This window comes from Coregonus lavaretus (genome assembly GCF_964263955.1).
Source record: "Coregonus lavaretus genome assembly, chromosome: 3".
NCBI lineage: Eukaryota > Metazoa > Chordata > Actinopteri > Salmoniformes > Salmonidae > Coregonus > Coregonus lavaretus.
Genome location: NC_139990.1, coordinates 39,993,756 through 40,011,881, shown reverse-complemented (window position 1 = coordinate 40,011,881; position 18,126 = coordinate 39,993,756). Strand labels below are relative to the sequence as shown.

Genomic DNA, 18,126 nt, shown 5'->3' with positions numbered 1-18,126 from the left:
CATGCTGAGGTTGATAGCCTACCTGTAAAGAACAGCTCAGCATGCTGAGGTTGATAGCCTACCTGTAAAGAACAGCTCAGCATGCTGTTGATAGCCTACCTGTAAAGAACAGCTCAGCATGCTGAGGTTGATAGCCTACCTGTAAAGAACAGCTCAGCATTCTGTTGATAGCCTACCTGTAAAGAACAGCTCAGCATGCTGAGGTTGATAGCCTACATGTAAAGAACAGCACAGCATGCTGAGGTTGATAGCCTACCTGTAAAGAACAGCTCAGCATGCTGAGGTTGATAGCCTACCTATAAAGAACAGCTCAGCATGCGGAGGTTGATAGCCTACCTGTAAAGAACAGCTCAGCATGCTGAGGTTGATAGCCTACCTGTAAAGAACAGCTCAGCATGCTGAGGTTGATAGCCTACCTGTAAAGAACAGCTCAGAATGCTGAGGTTGATAGCCCACCTGTAAAGAACAGCTCAGCATGCTGAGGTTGATAGCCCACCTGTAAAGAACAGCTCAGCATGCTGAGGTTGATAGCCTACCTGTAAAGAACAGCTCAGCATGCTGAGGTTGATAGCCTACCTGTAAAGAACAGCACAGCATGCTGAGGTTGATAGCCTACCTGTAAAGAACAGCTCAGCATGCTGAGGTTGATAGCCTACCTGTAAAGAACAGCTCAGCATGCTGAGGTTGATAGCCTACATGTAAAGAACAGCACAGCATGCTGAGGTTGATAGCCTACCTGTAAAGAACAGCTCAGCATGCTGAGGTTGATAGCCTACCTGTAAAGAACAGCTCAGCATGCTGAGGTTGATAGCCTACCTGTAAAGAACAGCTCAGCATGCTGAGGTTGATAGCCTACCTGTAAAGAACAGCTCAGCATGCTGAGGTTGATAGCCTACCTGTAAAGAACAGCTCAGCATGCTGAGGTTGATAGCCTACCTGTAAAGAACAGCTCAGCATGCTGAGGTTGATAGCCTACCTGTAAAGAACAGCTCAGCATGCTGAGGTTGATAGCCTACCTGTAAAGAACAGCTCAGCATGCTGTTGATAGCCTACCTGTAAAGAACAGCTCAGCATGCTGAGGTTGATAGCCTACCTGTAAAGAACAGCACAGCATGCTGAGGTTGATAGCCTACCTGTAAAGAACAGCACAGCATGCTGAGGTTGATAGCCTACCTGTAAAGAACAGCACAGCATGCTGAGGTTGATAGCCTACCTGTAAAGAACAGCTCAGCATGCTGAGGTTGATAGCCTACCTGTAAAGAACAGCTCAGCATGCTGAGGTTGATAGCCTACCTGTAAAGAACAGCACAGCATGCTGAGGTTGATAGCCTACATGTAAAGAACAGCACAGCATGCTGAGGTTGATAGCCTACCTGTAAAGAACAGCTCAGCATGCTGAGGTTGATAGCCTACCTATAAAGAACAGCTCAGCATGCGGAGGTTGATAGCCTACCTGTAAAGAACAGCTCAGCATGCTGAGGTTGATAGCCTACCTGTAAAGAACAGCTCAGCATGCTGAGGTTGATAGCCTACCTGTAAAGAACAGCACAGCATGCTGAGGTTGATAGCCTACCTGTAAAGAACAGCTCAGCATGCTGAGGTTGATAGCCTACCTGTAAAGAACAGCTCAGCATGCTGAGGTTGATAGCCTACCTGTAAAGAACAGCTCAGCATGCTGAGGTTGATAGCCTACCTGTAAAGAACAGCACAGCATGCTGAGGTTGATAGCCTACCTGTAAAGAACAGCTCAGCATGCTGAGGTTGATAGCCTACCTGTAAAGAACAGCTCAGCATGCTGAGGTTGATAGCCTACCTGTAAAGAACAGCTCAGCATGCTGAGGTTGATAGCCTACCTGTAAAGAACAGCTCAGCATGCTGAGGTTGATAGCCTACCTGTAAAGAACAGCTCAGCATGCTGAGGTTGATAGCCTACCTGTAAAGAACAGCTCAGCATGCTGAGGTTGATAGCCTACCTGTAAAGAACAGCACAGCATGCTGAGGTTGATAGCCTACCTGTAAAGAACAGCTCAGCATGCTGAGGTTGATAGCCTACCTGTAAAGAACAGCTCAGCATGCTGAGGTTGATAGCCTACCTGTAAAGAACAGCACAGCATGCTGAGGTTGATAGCCTACCTGTAAAGAACAGCTCAGCATGCTGAGGTTGATAGCCTACCTGTAAAGAACAGCTCAGCATGCTGAGGTTGATAGCCTACCTGTAAAGAACAGCTCAGCATGCTGAGGTTGATAGCCTACCTGTAAAGAACAGCTCAGCATGCTGAGGTTGATAGCCTACCTGTAAAGAACAGCACAGCATGCTGAGGTTGATAGCCTACCTGTAAAGAACAGCTCAGCATGCTGAGGTTGATAGCCTACCTGTAAAGAACAGCACAGCATGCTGAGGTTGATAGCCTACCTGTAAAGAACAGCTCAGCATGCTGAGGTTGATAGCCTACCTGTAATACCTGAATGAATGTCACTTGATTGGCCCTTGGCAGAGTCGGAATGGTGATCAGAATTACAAACACTTGCAGTAGTTACTGACTGTGCAGCAAAACAATGTTCGAATGACTGGCTGAGTGTCTGACTGAGTAACATTATGTAATTCGCCCTCCCACATATGCAAGGTCTGGAGTGGATCTGTGTCTAAATCCTTTCATAGGAGCTAACTCTGTCATTTAGCTCCGCTCTGCCATCTAGTGACACACACAACACGCATCGCTGTTGCTCAGAAGTGAATTTGACTGTTTTGTGATATTCGCCGTGTGCTTAATACCAGTGTAATATCAAAACATTTGCAACATAGGCTACTGGAGGTGATGTTTCAAGTCATTATAATATCTTTCTATTCTAGGAGTAAATGTGAGAACTCAGAATATTGTGTGTTCATGAAATGTTGTGTTTTGTTCCACTCAATGTGCACGCGCAAAAGTGCTCATACCATGCGTAAAAGCGCTTTCTCTCAAGTGTGTCTTATTAGTACGCTCTCCGGTCTACCGTGGCCATTTTTATCTATAAAACGAAGTGTACCGTGTAGTCTCAACTTGCATGTTTGTACCTCTACTGCCTCGACCTCTCTCCTCTCTCCTCTCTGCACACTACAGCAGCGAGCGCGGGGCGTGCGTAACGTGACAAAGGACCGCCCTCTCTCGGAGTCAGCCTGGTGAAAGTGGAGCCTGCTGCTGAAGAATCTCTTCTCACCCAGTCCAACAGCTAAACTGAGGAGTCCTCATGCATGTGTCTAGACATTTCCGTGTTTGCGAGCCGAGCTTGCGCTGAATGCGCTCCCGCTGGAAATAAATGAGACTCGCTGAACTGTTGAATGACGTATTATGCCTTGTTTATTATTGTTATGAACCTGACGAACCTGTAGGGTTATAAAAAATATATGTATATCATTAAATACAAATGACTCTTGTTATAAACATCATATTACACCTCTGAATTATAGCAGGCTAAACTATGATATGTTATTATCATATCATAAATTAGTATCATAACTCATACATAAATATTTGCTAGAGCCTATTCATATATCCTCACAACCATTAGCACTATATCATAATAGATCATTATAGTCCAAACAGGGTTAACAAGTTGTTCCATGCCTCCCCCTTATGCAGCAGTAGGCCTATTCTACTCTGAATGATATGATTCCATATGATACATCGCATTAGACTGGTTCCCATACATACAGCAATAACTTAATGATATACGTATGGCTGGCTGGGGTAGAAAAAGTCCATAACGTAAGTGTGTCTCTTTAAAACGAAGTTTTTCGTGTATACTGGAATGAGGTCAGACATAAAGCTCCTCATTGCACGCGCTGATTATTATTAGATTCCTTTTTGGACCAATGAGAAGAAACTGGGCGTGGTTTTGGCACTAGGCAGGGTAGAGACAGCCTTGGATTGGCTGAATTGTATCGCCATTATATCTTTGGAAAAGGATAAAACTGCACGGGGAGAAATTAGAGGCTGCTGAAAGTTACAGAGAGCGCAGATGGAAGGAGGACCCTAGTTCTAGTGAAACAAGCTTCTTCCCGCATGGTGCTCGGAAAGAAAAGCTATGCAGAAAAAGAGTTACCTTACTTCAGAAACTTGGAACATTTTCAGTGTCAGTGCGCTCACACAGACACTCAGTTTGTTTTCAGCTGCTTACACCGCACAAGTTTAAGTCCTACACGACTGCTAGGGTTGAATAGCTTAGGCTACATAAAGCATTGTCGGAGGAGGACAGAGTGGAAACGGGGACCGTTTTACACGGTCAGTTCTGTATCATAATACAGAGACTCGAAAAATTACTTTGAACACATCCAGCATTTTTAACGGCTACCTACAGATTCCTGTGGCTCCGGTTCGGCACATCTCAGGACTGACTTCTATTCACACAGCCAGCTAGAACTGTAAAAAAACAACAACTGACTTTTCTTTTTTAAATAAACCTACCGTGTGGAACTGAACTGGAGAGCAAGCAGGCGCCCTCTCATAACCATGGTACAGAAGACAAGTAACGTGGAGAGCTCCGAGGCGGTGTTCGCGGGAGAGTCGTCCGATTCCGGAGCTATGGATCTGGACATGGCTTCCTCCCCGAGCCCCGGCTCCACGGCTTCTTCCGCGGGGGAAGGTAAACTGAACCCCGCTTGGTGCAAAACACCCACCGGTCACATCAAGAGGCCGATGAACGCTTTCATGGTGTGGTCACAGATTGAAAGGCGTAAAATTATGGAGCAGTCGCCGGACATGCATAACGCAGAGATATCCAAGAGACTGGGCAAACGCTGGAAGCTGCTGAAAGACTGCGACAAGATCCCCTTCATACGAGAGGCGGAGCGGCTCAGACTCAAGCACATGGCGGACTACCCGGACTACAAGTACCGGCCCAGAAAGAAGGTGAAGTCCAGCAGCTCCAAACCGGGCGAGAAGGAGGGAAAGATCAGCGGTAGCAACTGTAACACCAGCATGAAACCATCTTCTAAAAAGAGTGGCTCAAAATCATCCAGCAAACCTCATAAGATAGTTTTTGGGAACAGCACCAAAACACCATCATACCCAGAACAAGTTATCGGCACAGATCACCATTCTCTTTACAAATCCAAGTCTGTTTCTGCTGCCAAACAAATACCGGACAAAAAGAAGCGGGTGTATGTGTTCGGGGGCGGCAGCCTGAGCCCCAGTGTGAGCGCGTCTTCAGCAGCGGTGCCCGCCAGCCCTACGCTCAGCAGCTCCGCGGAATCCAGCGAACCCCTCAGCCTGTACGAGGACGCCGCAGCCAGCAGCAGGGAGGGCGGCGAGTCTCCCTCCAGCGCCTCGGAAGACTACACCAGCATGCGGGCGTCCTCCCCTACTCCCTCCGCTTCTCACTCCTCGTCCTCCTCCCAATCCTCTTCATCGGACGAGGAGTTTGAGGATGATCTACTGGACATTAACCCTAGCCCTGGTTTTGACAGCATGTCGCTGGGAAGCTTTGGGTCCTCGGTTTTGGACAGAGACTTGGATTTTAATTTCGAGTCGGGTTCCGGTTCTCACTTTGAGTTTCCCGACTACTGCACCCCAGAGGTGAGCGAGATGATTTCAGGAGACTGGCTAGAGTCGACCATTTCTAATTTGGTGTTCACGTATTGAGCGAGAAAAATAGAGAACGAGAGATCCACAAGCAGGAAATGTTGTTGTCTAACTATACTGAGCAAAAAAAGGGATTCCGGTAAAGTGATTTTGTGTCATACCGTAACCTACCAAGTGTCCCTCCCGCCGAGAAAGAGACGGCAAGCCCCAAGCGCTAACTGTTGAACAAAGCGAGAGAATAACTTGCTTTTTATTTCAAGGATCAACTGTCGACTGTTATTATGAGACATGGCTACAAGTAAGCAGAAGCTGAAGTATTGCCTCGACTGGAGCGGAAGAGGAAGATATTGTTGCGCCCTGAGTAGGAGTGATCGAGGTCCTATTGAAAGAAACACTCGATCAGAACTGGAAAACTGTGATTGATTTGCACGAATATATGATGAGGGCGGGCTTAGGTCAGCTATACTTTAATCAATGTTAGTTACTTAAAAGGGACATTTGAGAAACTTTGTATGATCGCCAAGTGAACTTCATAAGACTTACAGAGGTACAGATATAGGCTGGCTGTCGGGACAGTTTTTTTTTGTCATCGAGGCAGATGGATTTATGAACCAGGTGGGTAGTTGACCTAAAAGTCAAACCTTTTTTAAAAGATAAACGCATGATGTTACCTGTCCTCTCTTTTACTGAGATGTATGTAAGACTGCCGAACAGTTGAAACTAGTGTTAGGGTTATTTAAATATAGATGGCGCTATGTTTGATTCCTTTCTACCTAAAAGGAACAACAACAAAAAAATCACCAGCTAATTTAATTATTAACTTCAGGATTCAAACGCAACTCCAATCTGTGCTGAACTTTATACACTTCTCTACGATTCAGGACCAAAATTATTTTATGTTTTTCAGATGTTATGTATAGAGAAAATCTCACCGATTTTTTTTTTTTTTTTTTTCATCCTCGATTTTTCTTTTGTTCTTTTATTCAGATGACATTTTTATATGATGTATTTATATACTGGCCAAAACATTTTCGACTTAATTATTTTAGTTGTTTTCTTGTACTGGTCTTATCATGATGTTTTCCCTCACCGTCTGTTTCCTTCACCGAAAGAAGGGCTAGACTTTTCACTTTTGATTTTTTATATTTAAATGTAGACTTTTGACACTTAAAGAGAGGAAACGTTTGATTATTTTGTCAGTGTATTTTTGTACAGATATATATCAAGGGGGTGTCAATCGGTGTATATCGCTGTTTGGATTTCCTAATTTGAAAGATCCAGGTGGCCGGTTATCTCATGAATCGGCCTCCTGTCCATGTTTACAGTATCAATCTGCAGGCTTCTTAAAGACACACTATCACATTTTTCAATACCCCTGTGAACATGTGCTTCAACACACCAAGTATTTTCAGCAGCCGCACTTCTGCATTTCGTTTTAGAATCTTGCCTAATAAAGAAAGATTGTAGCTTTAAAGTAACAATTTTTTCCCGCGTTTTTTTAATTTTTATATCGACATTCGGTGTAAACCACTGGATGGAAGGATATAAAATCATAAAAAAGCGTATTCAAATTGCGGATTTGAGTTCCGCAACAACAATTATGTAGGCCTACTGCGTTTCTCATTGTATTTCAATATGTAATCTTTTCTACTTGTTGGCTAACTCTAGCTAATTGTTTTAGTATCTTATGGCATGGTGAATAGCATTTGTATTTCAGATTCAGGTTATAGCTGTTGTGTTTTTAAAAAAATATAAGAAAATTAGGAAAACGTGAAAACATCTTTGTACATTTGACTGTATCATAAGCAAAAAGATTGTGTGTTTATGTGTTGTTAAGCTATACCATGACAGGCACTAGAACTGACCTCTTTATACATCTTTACTTGCGTTTAAGGTGGTTGTTCAGGATTTTTTATATATACCGTTTTAAATATATTAACTTTTATTTTCATCCCATTCTGTGCAATATGCTGTGTAGAATATCGTTTTGTCTAGTCATGCCATAACAAAAGTTTTGAGTGGGGGGGGGAAAAACTCATGCCAGCCAATCGTGTCAATTCACTGCCTGTCAGATTGTTGATAATTCTGTACATAACTTTTTCAAGAAGGAAATAAAAATCAGCTGGAACTGAAACATACCCCTCCTCTCTGTCGACTCATTCTGTTCTGATCTATAGATGTTTACAAGTGCTCCTTTGAATGAAAACACAACTTTAATGTACACTTGGTGTTTACAGTATACAATCATTGTTAAACTGTACTGAACAGAAACATAGCCCTCCTCCATGTTGTACCTGTATAGGGATGCTGCTTTAAACCATGACAACAGGGGTACATTACTGTACACTCAAAGTACAAATAATGTATACAAAAGCTATTAGGTACACCAGAAGCGCTCCTTTAGGGAGTGAAAATGGTGTACTGTCCACTGGTCCGAGTAAGGATTAACAGACTAGGGTGCAAGGTCTTATTGGCAGACTGTGGTTCTCCATGATGGTTTATATGGTGAGTGAGTGATAACATGGGAGACCAAAGACACTTCATACACGCTCACAGACATACTGTATCAGAAATAGATAAAATAGATAAATACCTTTTTATTTGGTCTCTATAACATCAGTCCATAGTATGAATATCTAGCCTAGCTATCAACAAACAAATGTCTCCTTACGACGCATGGGAGGTGATATTGTAGTGGTATGACAAGGGTTATGATATTCAGCAGTCGGCATGTATTCACTTCCTAGCTCCACGTCTGTCTCCCAGACAGTGGCTCCCCTCCCCCTTCCCCAGACAGCACAGCGTGTCAGTGCATGGGGGGATGGGGCTGACTGGCTAGCTACATGCAGGATGAGACATCCAACCCAGCAGACAGGCTGGGCCTGTATTCACGTTCAAGAGTCTCAGAGTAGGAGCGCTGATATGGGATCAGTTTGACCTTTTAGATCATAATTAATAAGATGACATGGACAGTGGGGGGGGGCCTGATCCTAGATCAGAACTCCTTCTCTGAGACTGTGAAAACAGGCCCAGGCCCTGTCTGTGAACACAACACTCGCTCTCAGTTTTCTAACCTGCTGTTTAGTACTATACTAACCACGCACTTACACGTTGTGTTGAGTTCTAGCATCCTAACTAGAACGTACACTCCAATACATTGCTTCGTACGAAGTGGTATGCCAGTATGTACATTGGAATAGAGACAATATAGTCGTTTTAGGACTAAAACCTTGAAACACTCCCTCTCCATTCTGTAGTCTAATCCTTCTAAGAACCATACTATTATCTAACCTGATAGTAGAAGTTAGTGCTGCTCTCTTACACCTACCCTGCTGTAGCCCCCTTTCCGCTCAGCTGATTACAGAGAGGGAGGCGTATGAAGGCAGTGGCCCCAGTAAAAACCCAGAAGGGGGGGTGGGGGCTAGAGCCCAAGCTACCTCCTCTCCTCTCTTTGGGGGAAGGGAAGGGTGTCAGGCTGAGAGAGAGAGGAGAGGAGGCGAGGCGAGACAAGACTGCTGGCCTGCCTGCCTGGCTAGTGAGAGTAGATAAATGATACTGTGGAAATCACTGGATACTGGGAGTAAGGGGGGATTTGTATAGAAAAGGAACTGTATTAAATTGTCTTGAATTGGATTGTCAGTTAGGGTCTGAGTGGGTGTGTTTACTGTACTCTCTGCACCTGCTCCTTCATAGGTCCAAAGCCAAAGCTGTGTGTTTCAACACCACTCTGGTTGCAAACTGCAGTAACCTTGTGAGGCTTCCTTTCAGGTAACAAGTGTCAACCAGCACCCATGCACTCACTAATACTATGAGTGGCCTACAATGAAGAAATAGACAGAGCATTGCATTTTTTATTTTTTTTGTTATGATGATTTGTTGACGTCTGTCAATCGATCCACCTCACCTTACTCACACCGAAAGTACTGTACTTATGTAAATAGAAAGAAAATGCATACTTTGCCTTCAATATGTTATATTTTCTACTGCAAACAGAACGCATCCACCTCCATATGCCTCTCCAGTCTATTTCTACCAACCTCTAGAAACACCAGCCAGACTGTGTCTATCTAAACCAACCTCTAGATACACCAGCCAGACTGTGTCTATCTATACCTCTAGATACACCAGCCAGACTGTGTCTATCTAAACCAACCTCTAGATACACCAGCCAGACTGTGTCTATACCAACCTCTAGATACACCAGCCAGACTGTGTCTATCTATACCTCTAGATACACCAGCCAGACTGTGTCTATCTCTACCTCTAGATACACCAGCCAGACTGTGTCTATCTAAACCAACCTCTAGATACACCAGCCAGACTGTGTCTATCTATACCTCTAGATACACCAGCCAGACTGTGTCTATCTATACCTCTAGATACACCAGCCAGACTGTGTCTATCTAAACCAACCTCTAGATACACCAGCCAGACTGTGTCTTTCTATACCTCTAGATACACCAGCCAGACTGTGTCTATCTAAACCAACCTCTAGATACACCAGCCAGACTGTGTCTATCTATACCTCTAGATACACCAGCCAGACTGTGTCTATCTAAACCAACCTCTAGATACACCAGCCAGACTGTGTCTATCTATACCTCTAGATACACCAGCCAGACTGTGTCTTTCTATACCTCTAGATACACCAGCCAGACTGTGTCTATCTAAACCAACCTCTAGATACACCAGCCAGACTGTGTCTATACCAACCTCTAGATACACCAGCCAGACTGTGTCTATCTATACCAACCTCTAGATACACCAGCCAGACTGTGTCTATCTATACCTCTAGATACACCAGCCAGACTGTGTCTATCTATACCTCTAGATACACCAGCCAGACTGTGTCTATCTATACCTCTAGATACACCAGCCAGACTGTGTCTATCTATACCTCTAGATACACCAGCCAGACTGTGTCTATCTATACCAACCTCTAGATACACCAGCCAGACTGTGTCTATCTATACCTCTAGATACACCAGCCAGACTGTGTCTATCTATACCAACCTCTAGATACACCAGCCAGACTGTGTCTATCTATACCAGTGGTGCACTTTAAAGGAAATAGGGTGCCATTTGCACTCTGTGGGTTGAGTTTTTCCATGCCCTCTGCTGGCCTCTGGAACTTGTAGTCCAGTCAAGGGGAGAGCAGAACTACAATGGACTGTCTATCCCTCCAAATGTGTGTCCCTGCCCAAATGACCATGCTCCGCTGGTACCTTACAGCTATCTGTCTGTATCCCTATGTATCTGTCCCATACCACAGACATACAATAGGTACTGTACTTAGGTCCCTTTAAAGATACAATATGATTCAATGTTTGATGGAATTACTGTCTTGTCCTGGAAAAACGTAAAAATGATAACTGAACCAAAAGCAGATGGAACCTCACAGGTTATGCTGGAAGGCAGCTCAGAACAAAGAACATGCTTTTCAGACTACTGGCTTGTTACACAGCGGGTGATCTTTTCAGACTACTGGCTTGTTCCACAGCGGGTGATTTTTTCAGACTACTGGCTTGTTACACAGCAGGTGATTTTTTCAGACTACTGGCTTGTTACACCGTGGGTTATCTTTTCATACTACTGACTTTTTACACAGCGGGTGATCTTTTCAGACTACTGGCTTGTTACACCGTGGGTGATATTTTCAGACTACTGGCTTGTTACACCGCGGGTGATCTTTTCAGACTACTGGCTTGTTACACAGCGGGTGATCTTTTCAGTCTAATGTCTTGTTACACCGCAGGTTATCTTTTCAGACTACTGGCTTGTTCCACCGCAGGTGATCTTTTCAGACTGCTGGCTTCTTACACAGCGGGTGATCTTTTCAGACTACTGCCTTGCTACACCGTGGGTGATCTTTTCAGGCTACTGGCTTGTTACACACCAGGTGATCTTTTCAGACTACTGACTTGTTACACCGCGGGCGATCTTTTCAGACTACTGACTTGTTACACCGCGGGCAATCTTTTCAGACTACTGACTTGTTACACCGCGGGTGATCTTTTCAAACTACTGACTTGTTACACAGCGGGCGATCTTTTCAGACTACTGACTTGTTACACCGCGGGCAATCTTTTCAGACTACTGACTTGTTACACTGTGGGTGATCTTTTCAGACTACTGGCTTATTATACAGCGGGTGATCTTTTCAGACTACTGGCTTGTTACACCGCGGGTGATCTTTTCAGACTACTGGCTTGTTACACAATGGGCGATCTTTTCAGACTACTGACTTGTTACACCGCGGGTGATCTTTTCAGACTACTGACTTGTTACACCGTGGGTGATATTTTCATACTACTGACTTTTTACACAGCGGGTGATCTTTTCAGACTACTGGCTTGTTACACCGTGGGTGATATTTTCAGACTACTGGCTTGTTACACCGCGGGTGATCTTTTCAGACTACTGGCTTGTTACACAGCGGGTGATCTTTTCAGTCTAATGTCTTGTTACACCGCAGGTTATCTTTTCAGACTACTGGCTTGTTCCACCGCAGGTGATCTTTTCAGACTGCTGGCTTCTTACACAGCGGGTGATCTTTTCAGACTACTGCCTTGCTACACCGTGGGTGATCTTTTCAGGCTACTGGCTTGTTACACACCAGGTGATCTTTTCAGACTACTGACTTGTTACACCGCGGGCGATCTTTTCAGACTACTGACTTGTTACACCGCGGGCTATCTTTTCAGACTACTGACTTGTTACACCGCGGGTGATCTTTTCAAACTACTGACTTGTTACACAGCGGGCGATCTTTTCAGACTACTGACTTGTTACACCGCGGGCAATCTTTTCAGACTACTGACTTGTTACACTGTGGGTGATCTTTTCAGACTACTGGCTTATTATACAGCGGGTGATCTTTTCAGACTACTGGCTTGTTACACCGCGGGTGATCTTTTCAGACTACTGGCTTGTTACACCATGGGCGATCTTTTCAGACTACTGACTTGTTACACCGCGGGTGATCTTTTCAGACTACTGACTTGTTACACCGTGGGTGATATTTTCATACTACTGACTTTTTACACAGCGGGTGATCTTTTCAGACTACTGGCTTGTTACACCGTGGGTGATATTTTCAGACTACTGGCTTGTTACACCGCGGGTGATCTTTTCAGACTACTGGCTTGTTACACAGCGGGTGATCTTTTCAGTCTAATGTCTTGTTACACCGCAGGTTATCTTTTCAGACTACTGGCTTGTTCCACCGCAGGTGATCTTTTCAGACTGCTGGCTTCTTACAGAGCGGGTGATATTTTCAGACTACTGCCTTGCTACACCGTGGGTGATCTTTTCAGGCTACTGGCTTGTTACACACCAGGTGATCTTTTCAGACTACTGACTTGTTACACCGCGGGCAATCTTTTCAGACTACTGACTTGTTACACCGCGGGCAATCTTTTCAGACTACTGGCTTGTTACACCGCGGGTGATCTTTTAAAACTACTGACTTGTTACACAGCGGGCGATCTTTTCAGACTACTGACTTGTTACACCGCGGGTGATCTTTTCAGACTACTGACTTGTTACACCACGGGTGATCTTGTCAGACTACTGGCTTATTATACAGCGGGTGATCTTTTCAGACTACTGACTTGTTACACCGCGGTTGATCTTTTCAGACTACTGACTTGTTACACTGCGGGTGATCTTTTCAGACTGCTGGCTTCTTACACAGCGGGTGATCTTTTCAGACTACTGCCTTGCTACACTGTGGGTGATCTTTTCAGGCTACTGGCTTGTTACACACCAGGTGATCTTTTCAGACTACTGACTTGTTACACCGCGGGCAATCTTTTCAGACTACTGACTTGTTACACTGCGGGTGATCTTTTCAGACTACTGGCTTATTATACAGCGGGTGATCTTTTCAGACTACTGGCTTGTTACACAGCGGGTGATCTTTTCAGACTACTGGCTTGTTACACCATGGGGGCGATCTTTTCAGACTACTGACTTGTTACACCGCGGGTGATCTTTTTCTGCTGTCCAAATTCAAGTTCAGGTTAAAGATTCATGATGCTTATTATGTTCTTCTCTGAATACTTGTTTAGTCTCAACAGGAAATACAAAGTAAAATCAATTGAGTGCATAGTGCTGATTATAATGGAATGCTTTGAATTTATTAGGGTGGCAGGTATCCTAGTGGTTAAGAGCGTTTGGCCAGTAATGGAAAGGTCACTAGTTCTAATCCCGAGCTGACTAGGTGAATAATCGGTCAAAGTGCCCTTGAGCAAGGCACTTAACCCTAATTGATAACCCTTGATAACCCTTGATAAGAGTGTCTGCTAAATGATTAAAATGTACAAATGTATTTCACAGTTTGTATGTAATATATTCCTAAAAGTAAGAATGTTGAGGGTGAATATTGGAAGCTCTGCACAAGGACAGGACAATGTAAGGCTTTGTAGATCAATAGTTGAATTATTTAAAAATATGTATTTTATAATATAACTATTATCTTTCATAAAAGCATTTAATCCACTCTTTGAGGTCTAGAAGTTCCAAATTGTTATTCAATTTTTTTCTGTCCTTATTCAGAATATACGTTAATAAAGCTTTATAAGCTAACCAACTAAGCCTTATAATCTCTCTCAACTTCTCTATTGTTAGAAAGTGTATTCATTTTATTTGAATGATATAAAGACAACAAGTCCATATTAAAGCTGTTATAAAATGTCCAGTTATATCAGTCATCAGAGTTGTCCGTAATTGATGTGGGAGAGGGATAGCCAGACAGGGACAGACAGAGAGGTCTCTGGACAAAGAGTTACCGAAGTAACGGTTTATATGGAAATATACCGTAAAATAAATGGAAAATCAATCAAATAATAATTTAGTAATATGTTGTTAGTGCTTATCCTATGAATATAGTGTACCTATGATATTCCTTCCTTTGTTGTTGTTTAGTTCTATTTAGAGGGCGGGACTGAAACTGAAATGAACAAGGCGCGGCCAAGAATCCCCTTCACACGTGCAGACAAAGAGCGCCAACAACACAACCCAAATATGCACTTTTAAACTTTTTCAAACGCAACGACGACCTCCACGAACATAGGAAATGCAAAAAGGTAAGTGGGTTTAAAGTGAATGTTATGCTATGTGTTGTCTTTGATTTGATTTTTGTAGATTTAATTCCAATAAAAAGTTGCTGATAGTTGGTGCGTCAGCTCGCAAAGTTGAGAGCACAAAGCGGAGAGGAGCGTTCCTTTGTCTGATGCAGCGCGGAGGCTGGAGAGGGAGAGCATGGATGCTTTTAAATGTACCTTATAATCTTCCTAAATAACTCGTATATATTAACATATAAAAGAAATACGAATCGAAGTTTGTGGTGTTTTACCTCAAGGGATGGTCTGAAGGAGACAAAGCTGTCAAAAAGTTGGATGGTGAGGGAAGTTGGCAGAGAATTACGCGTGACGACGAAACTTACTTTTACTAATAAATGTTTGGATAAAATACACTTTTGAATACAAATTCGTAGGCCTATTCATATAAATAATTACATTGTGAAGTTGAGAGTGATATGAACACTTTTTTGTGAAGAGTTACGAACAATACAATCAGGTGCTTCTTGATTTTAGACAATCCTAATAGCTGAAATAAGACTAAATGGAACATTTTACAGTCTTCTATTATGATTCCAGAACGCGACAACGTATAAAGGCGGACTAAGTCCTGGTAGTTTTGGGAGTGAGCTTTGAGCAACAGGTATATGGCACAGCACAGTGAGTCGGTGTACACTCCTTTGTTACGTCCCCTTTGTTCTGTTCCATACGTCCAAAAGGAGCGAATACAAGAATGCAAAAAGAAAGAAGAAGAAAAAAAAAAACATAGGCCTATTTGACTTTATAAAAGCGATAAACTATTGGAAATAATTGCCTGCGGTGGTTTAAATGCCTTTTACAAGTGGTCATGAAGGGGGTAAAAGACACATTTATGGATGCAAATTCATACGAACGTCTCTCTTTTTTGAGCATCCATAGAATAGAGCAAATCTGTAGATTTTTTTTTATCATATTGGGTTCTTCAAAAATGCTTTAATCTTCTAGTCTAAATTAATGTTTTACACCTCAAGTTGCAAAACGAATATTCCAACAACCTTTTTGTGAAACCATGCAAACTTTTGTTCTAATTTGATGGGCAATGCTCAGGTTACACATCGTTAACATGTAGCATGTGTTCGTTCATCTACACTCATTATAAAACACTGAATAACGTTTTAAAAATAAATGTGTATTGAACTTGTTGAGGATTATCTAAATAAATACGACAGTATAGTTTGCAGGCGCCATGATGCATTTTAGTTAGCCTATTGCATCCGCTTCATCGACCACTTTGCTGGACTGTAAAATAAACGAACAAAAAGATGTCTGCCAGTGTTTATCACAAACTTTTCTATCGCCTCAAACTCTCTTCTCTGCCCAAACTGTTAATAACACAGAGGGCCTCAATAAATTTGATTTTCCTCTGCTATCCTCAGGTGGGTTGAAACCTGTTTTATTTGAAATGCTTTTTTTTTTTTTTTTCCGGGAGGCCTAAATTGGAAAAGTTCCTTGAAGCGGTACCTTCACAACAGGATTTTAGCTGCAGGTCCTTTGAATAACCATCTACACTGTGGTGGATTTACCGGCGACCTTTACCGGACTACTTTTGGAATTCTGAAACTAGTGGAATCGGAATTGGATTATATCTGCCGGCGCACATCACAACAATGGCCCTCTAAATTGGATAGGCGTCTCGTCGGACCCTCAAGGACAACATGGGTAGGTTACCCCGCTTCCACAGCGATTTCATCAGGGAAGACTTGTGGAGTGACGCTTGTTTCCCAACTTGGTGCACCACATTTATCCTAAAACTAAGTTGCGCTTGCAGTGCGTTTTTCAGAGTTGAAATGCATATTTCAGAGTTGAATTTCATATTTCAGAGTTGCAGTGCATATTTCAGAGTTGCAGTGCATATTTCAGAGTTGCAGGGCGTATTTCAGAATTGCAGTGCGTAAATTGATGTAGTTGGTTTAGACCTGGTGGTGTTTAGAACGTTATTACATGGATTTTATTAAATGTTGTATATATTTATTTTCTATTCAAATTGCATAGTTAAGTTGATAAAGTTAGAATTTGTTTTCAAACCAGGGTGTTGTCTGTATTTATAAGGACACGTGAAGAAGGCCAGTAAAATGATTAGCCGGTGAACTATATTTTTCAGCAAGGCTGAAGCTGGACAGCGTCCCTGAAATGTGTGGGGAGGGGGGGATTGAACGATGACGTAGCGCATTGAGGGCCATGTGTATGATTACATCGTCTGATTCACACGCATCTGTTCATATTGCTGCCATTTATAGATGACGTTATTACATTTATTATCCACTCAAGTTTGGAAAGACAATTCGCCTAGAGAGAGAAAGAGAGAGAGGAAGAAGTTACCTCACTATACAACCCTCATCCTCAATGATGTCATTGAGAGCCAATGAAAATGCGCGAGGGGGGCTCTTCACAGCATCCGGGCACAAGACCCCCGCCCCCTGCCGCGCGCATTGAACCACACATGGACACACCATGTTGCCATAGCAGTAGGCAGGAGTATCACATTTTTGCTAGACTGCATTGCGATAGAGAGGGAGAAAAGGCTCATTGAAGCACATGCCGGTTATAAGGCTATTGCCGTTGCAGCTTCTGCCTGTAGTAAATGTCGTTGGGGATTTTTGTCCTTTTTAAGATTAAATAAAATAGATAGCATTTTTGAAAAGGCCTATGATTAACATTTATTTTGAAAAATATTCCCTGTTTTATGCCTTTTAGTGAATTGGATCCTCTATCACAGTCAATACAAATGATGAAATTAACCACTTCAAATAACCTAATGTTATCCTTCGGTGATGGTTGTTCCATTTTGATTCATCCACCCACAGAGCCTGAACCCTAGGAGCCATGTCAGGAGACTGTCATGGAGTGCACTGCAGACTGCAGAGTAGAAATTAACCACATGCGGTCTATCTATTAACAGACACCTCTGAGCAGGTGCCAATAAGCTCACAGTGGAGTAGTGGCCATACCATGATGTCATCTTACCTCACCTCATACAGTGGGCTGTGCTGTGCCTCATAATTCTGCCTCAGCATCTCTCTCTCTCTCTCTCTCTCTCTCTCTCTCTCTCTCTCTCTCTCTCTCTCTCTCTCTCTCTCTCTCTCTCTCTCTCTCTCTCTCTCTCTCTCTCTCTCTCTCTCTCTCTCTCTCTCTCTCTCTCTCTCTCTCTCTCGCTCTCTCTCTGTCTCTCTCTCTCTCTGTCTCTCTCTCTCTCTCTCTCTCTCTCTCTCTCTCTCTCTCTCTCTCTCTCTCTCTCTCTCTCTCTCAATCTCGTATTTCTCTCCTGTACATTAGGGCCAGCATTACCAATGGTTGTGAGAGCTACTACCTCTGAGAGCAGAGTGAGTCTCTGCGGTCTGTAAAACACATCAGGCTTAGTTTTCCTTCTGTGTGCCTGTGGTAAGGAGATAACTGAGGATGTTCAGCTTGCGTGTGTGTGTGTGTGTGTACCTGTGTGTGTACGT

At 43.2% G+C, this 18,126-nt stretch overlaps 2 protein-coding genes across 2 annotated transcripts in view; one reads left to right on the top strand and one right to left on the bottom strand.

Moving 5' to 3' along the window:
* cdkal1 (CDK5 regulatory subunit associated protein 1-like 1) overlaps window positions 1–18,126 on the bottom strand; it is a 993,836-nt gene that overhangs the window by 628,886 nt on the left and 346,824 nt on the right. The gene's annotated exons all lie outside the window — the stretch shown is intronic.
* On the top strand, window positions 3,983–7,699 carry LOC311126405 (transcription factor SOX-4-like). Its single transcript, XM_084158514.1, has one exon. The coding sequence runs from the start codon at window positions 4,491–4,493 to the stop codon at window positions 5,619–5,621; it is 1,131 nt and encodes a 376-aa protein (XP_084014640.1). The 5' UTR covers window positions 3,983–4,490; the 3' UTR covers window positions 5,622–7,699.

Bases quoted from the DNA above. Each gene is read 5' to 3' on its own strand.
- LOC311126405 (XM_084158514.1), top strand. From the start codon at position 4,491: ATGGTACAGAAGACAAGTAACGTGGAGAGCTCCGAGGCGGTGTTCGCG.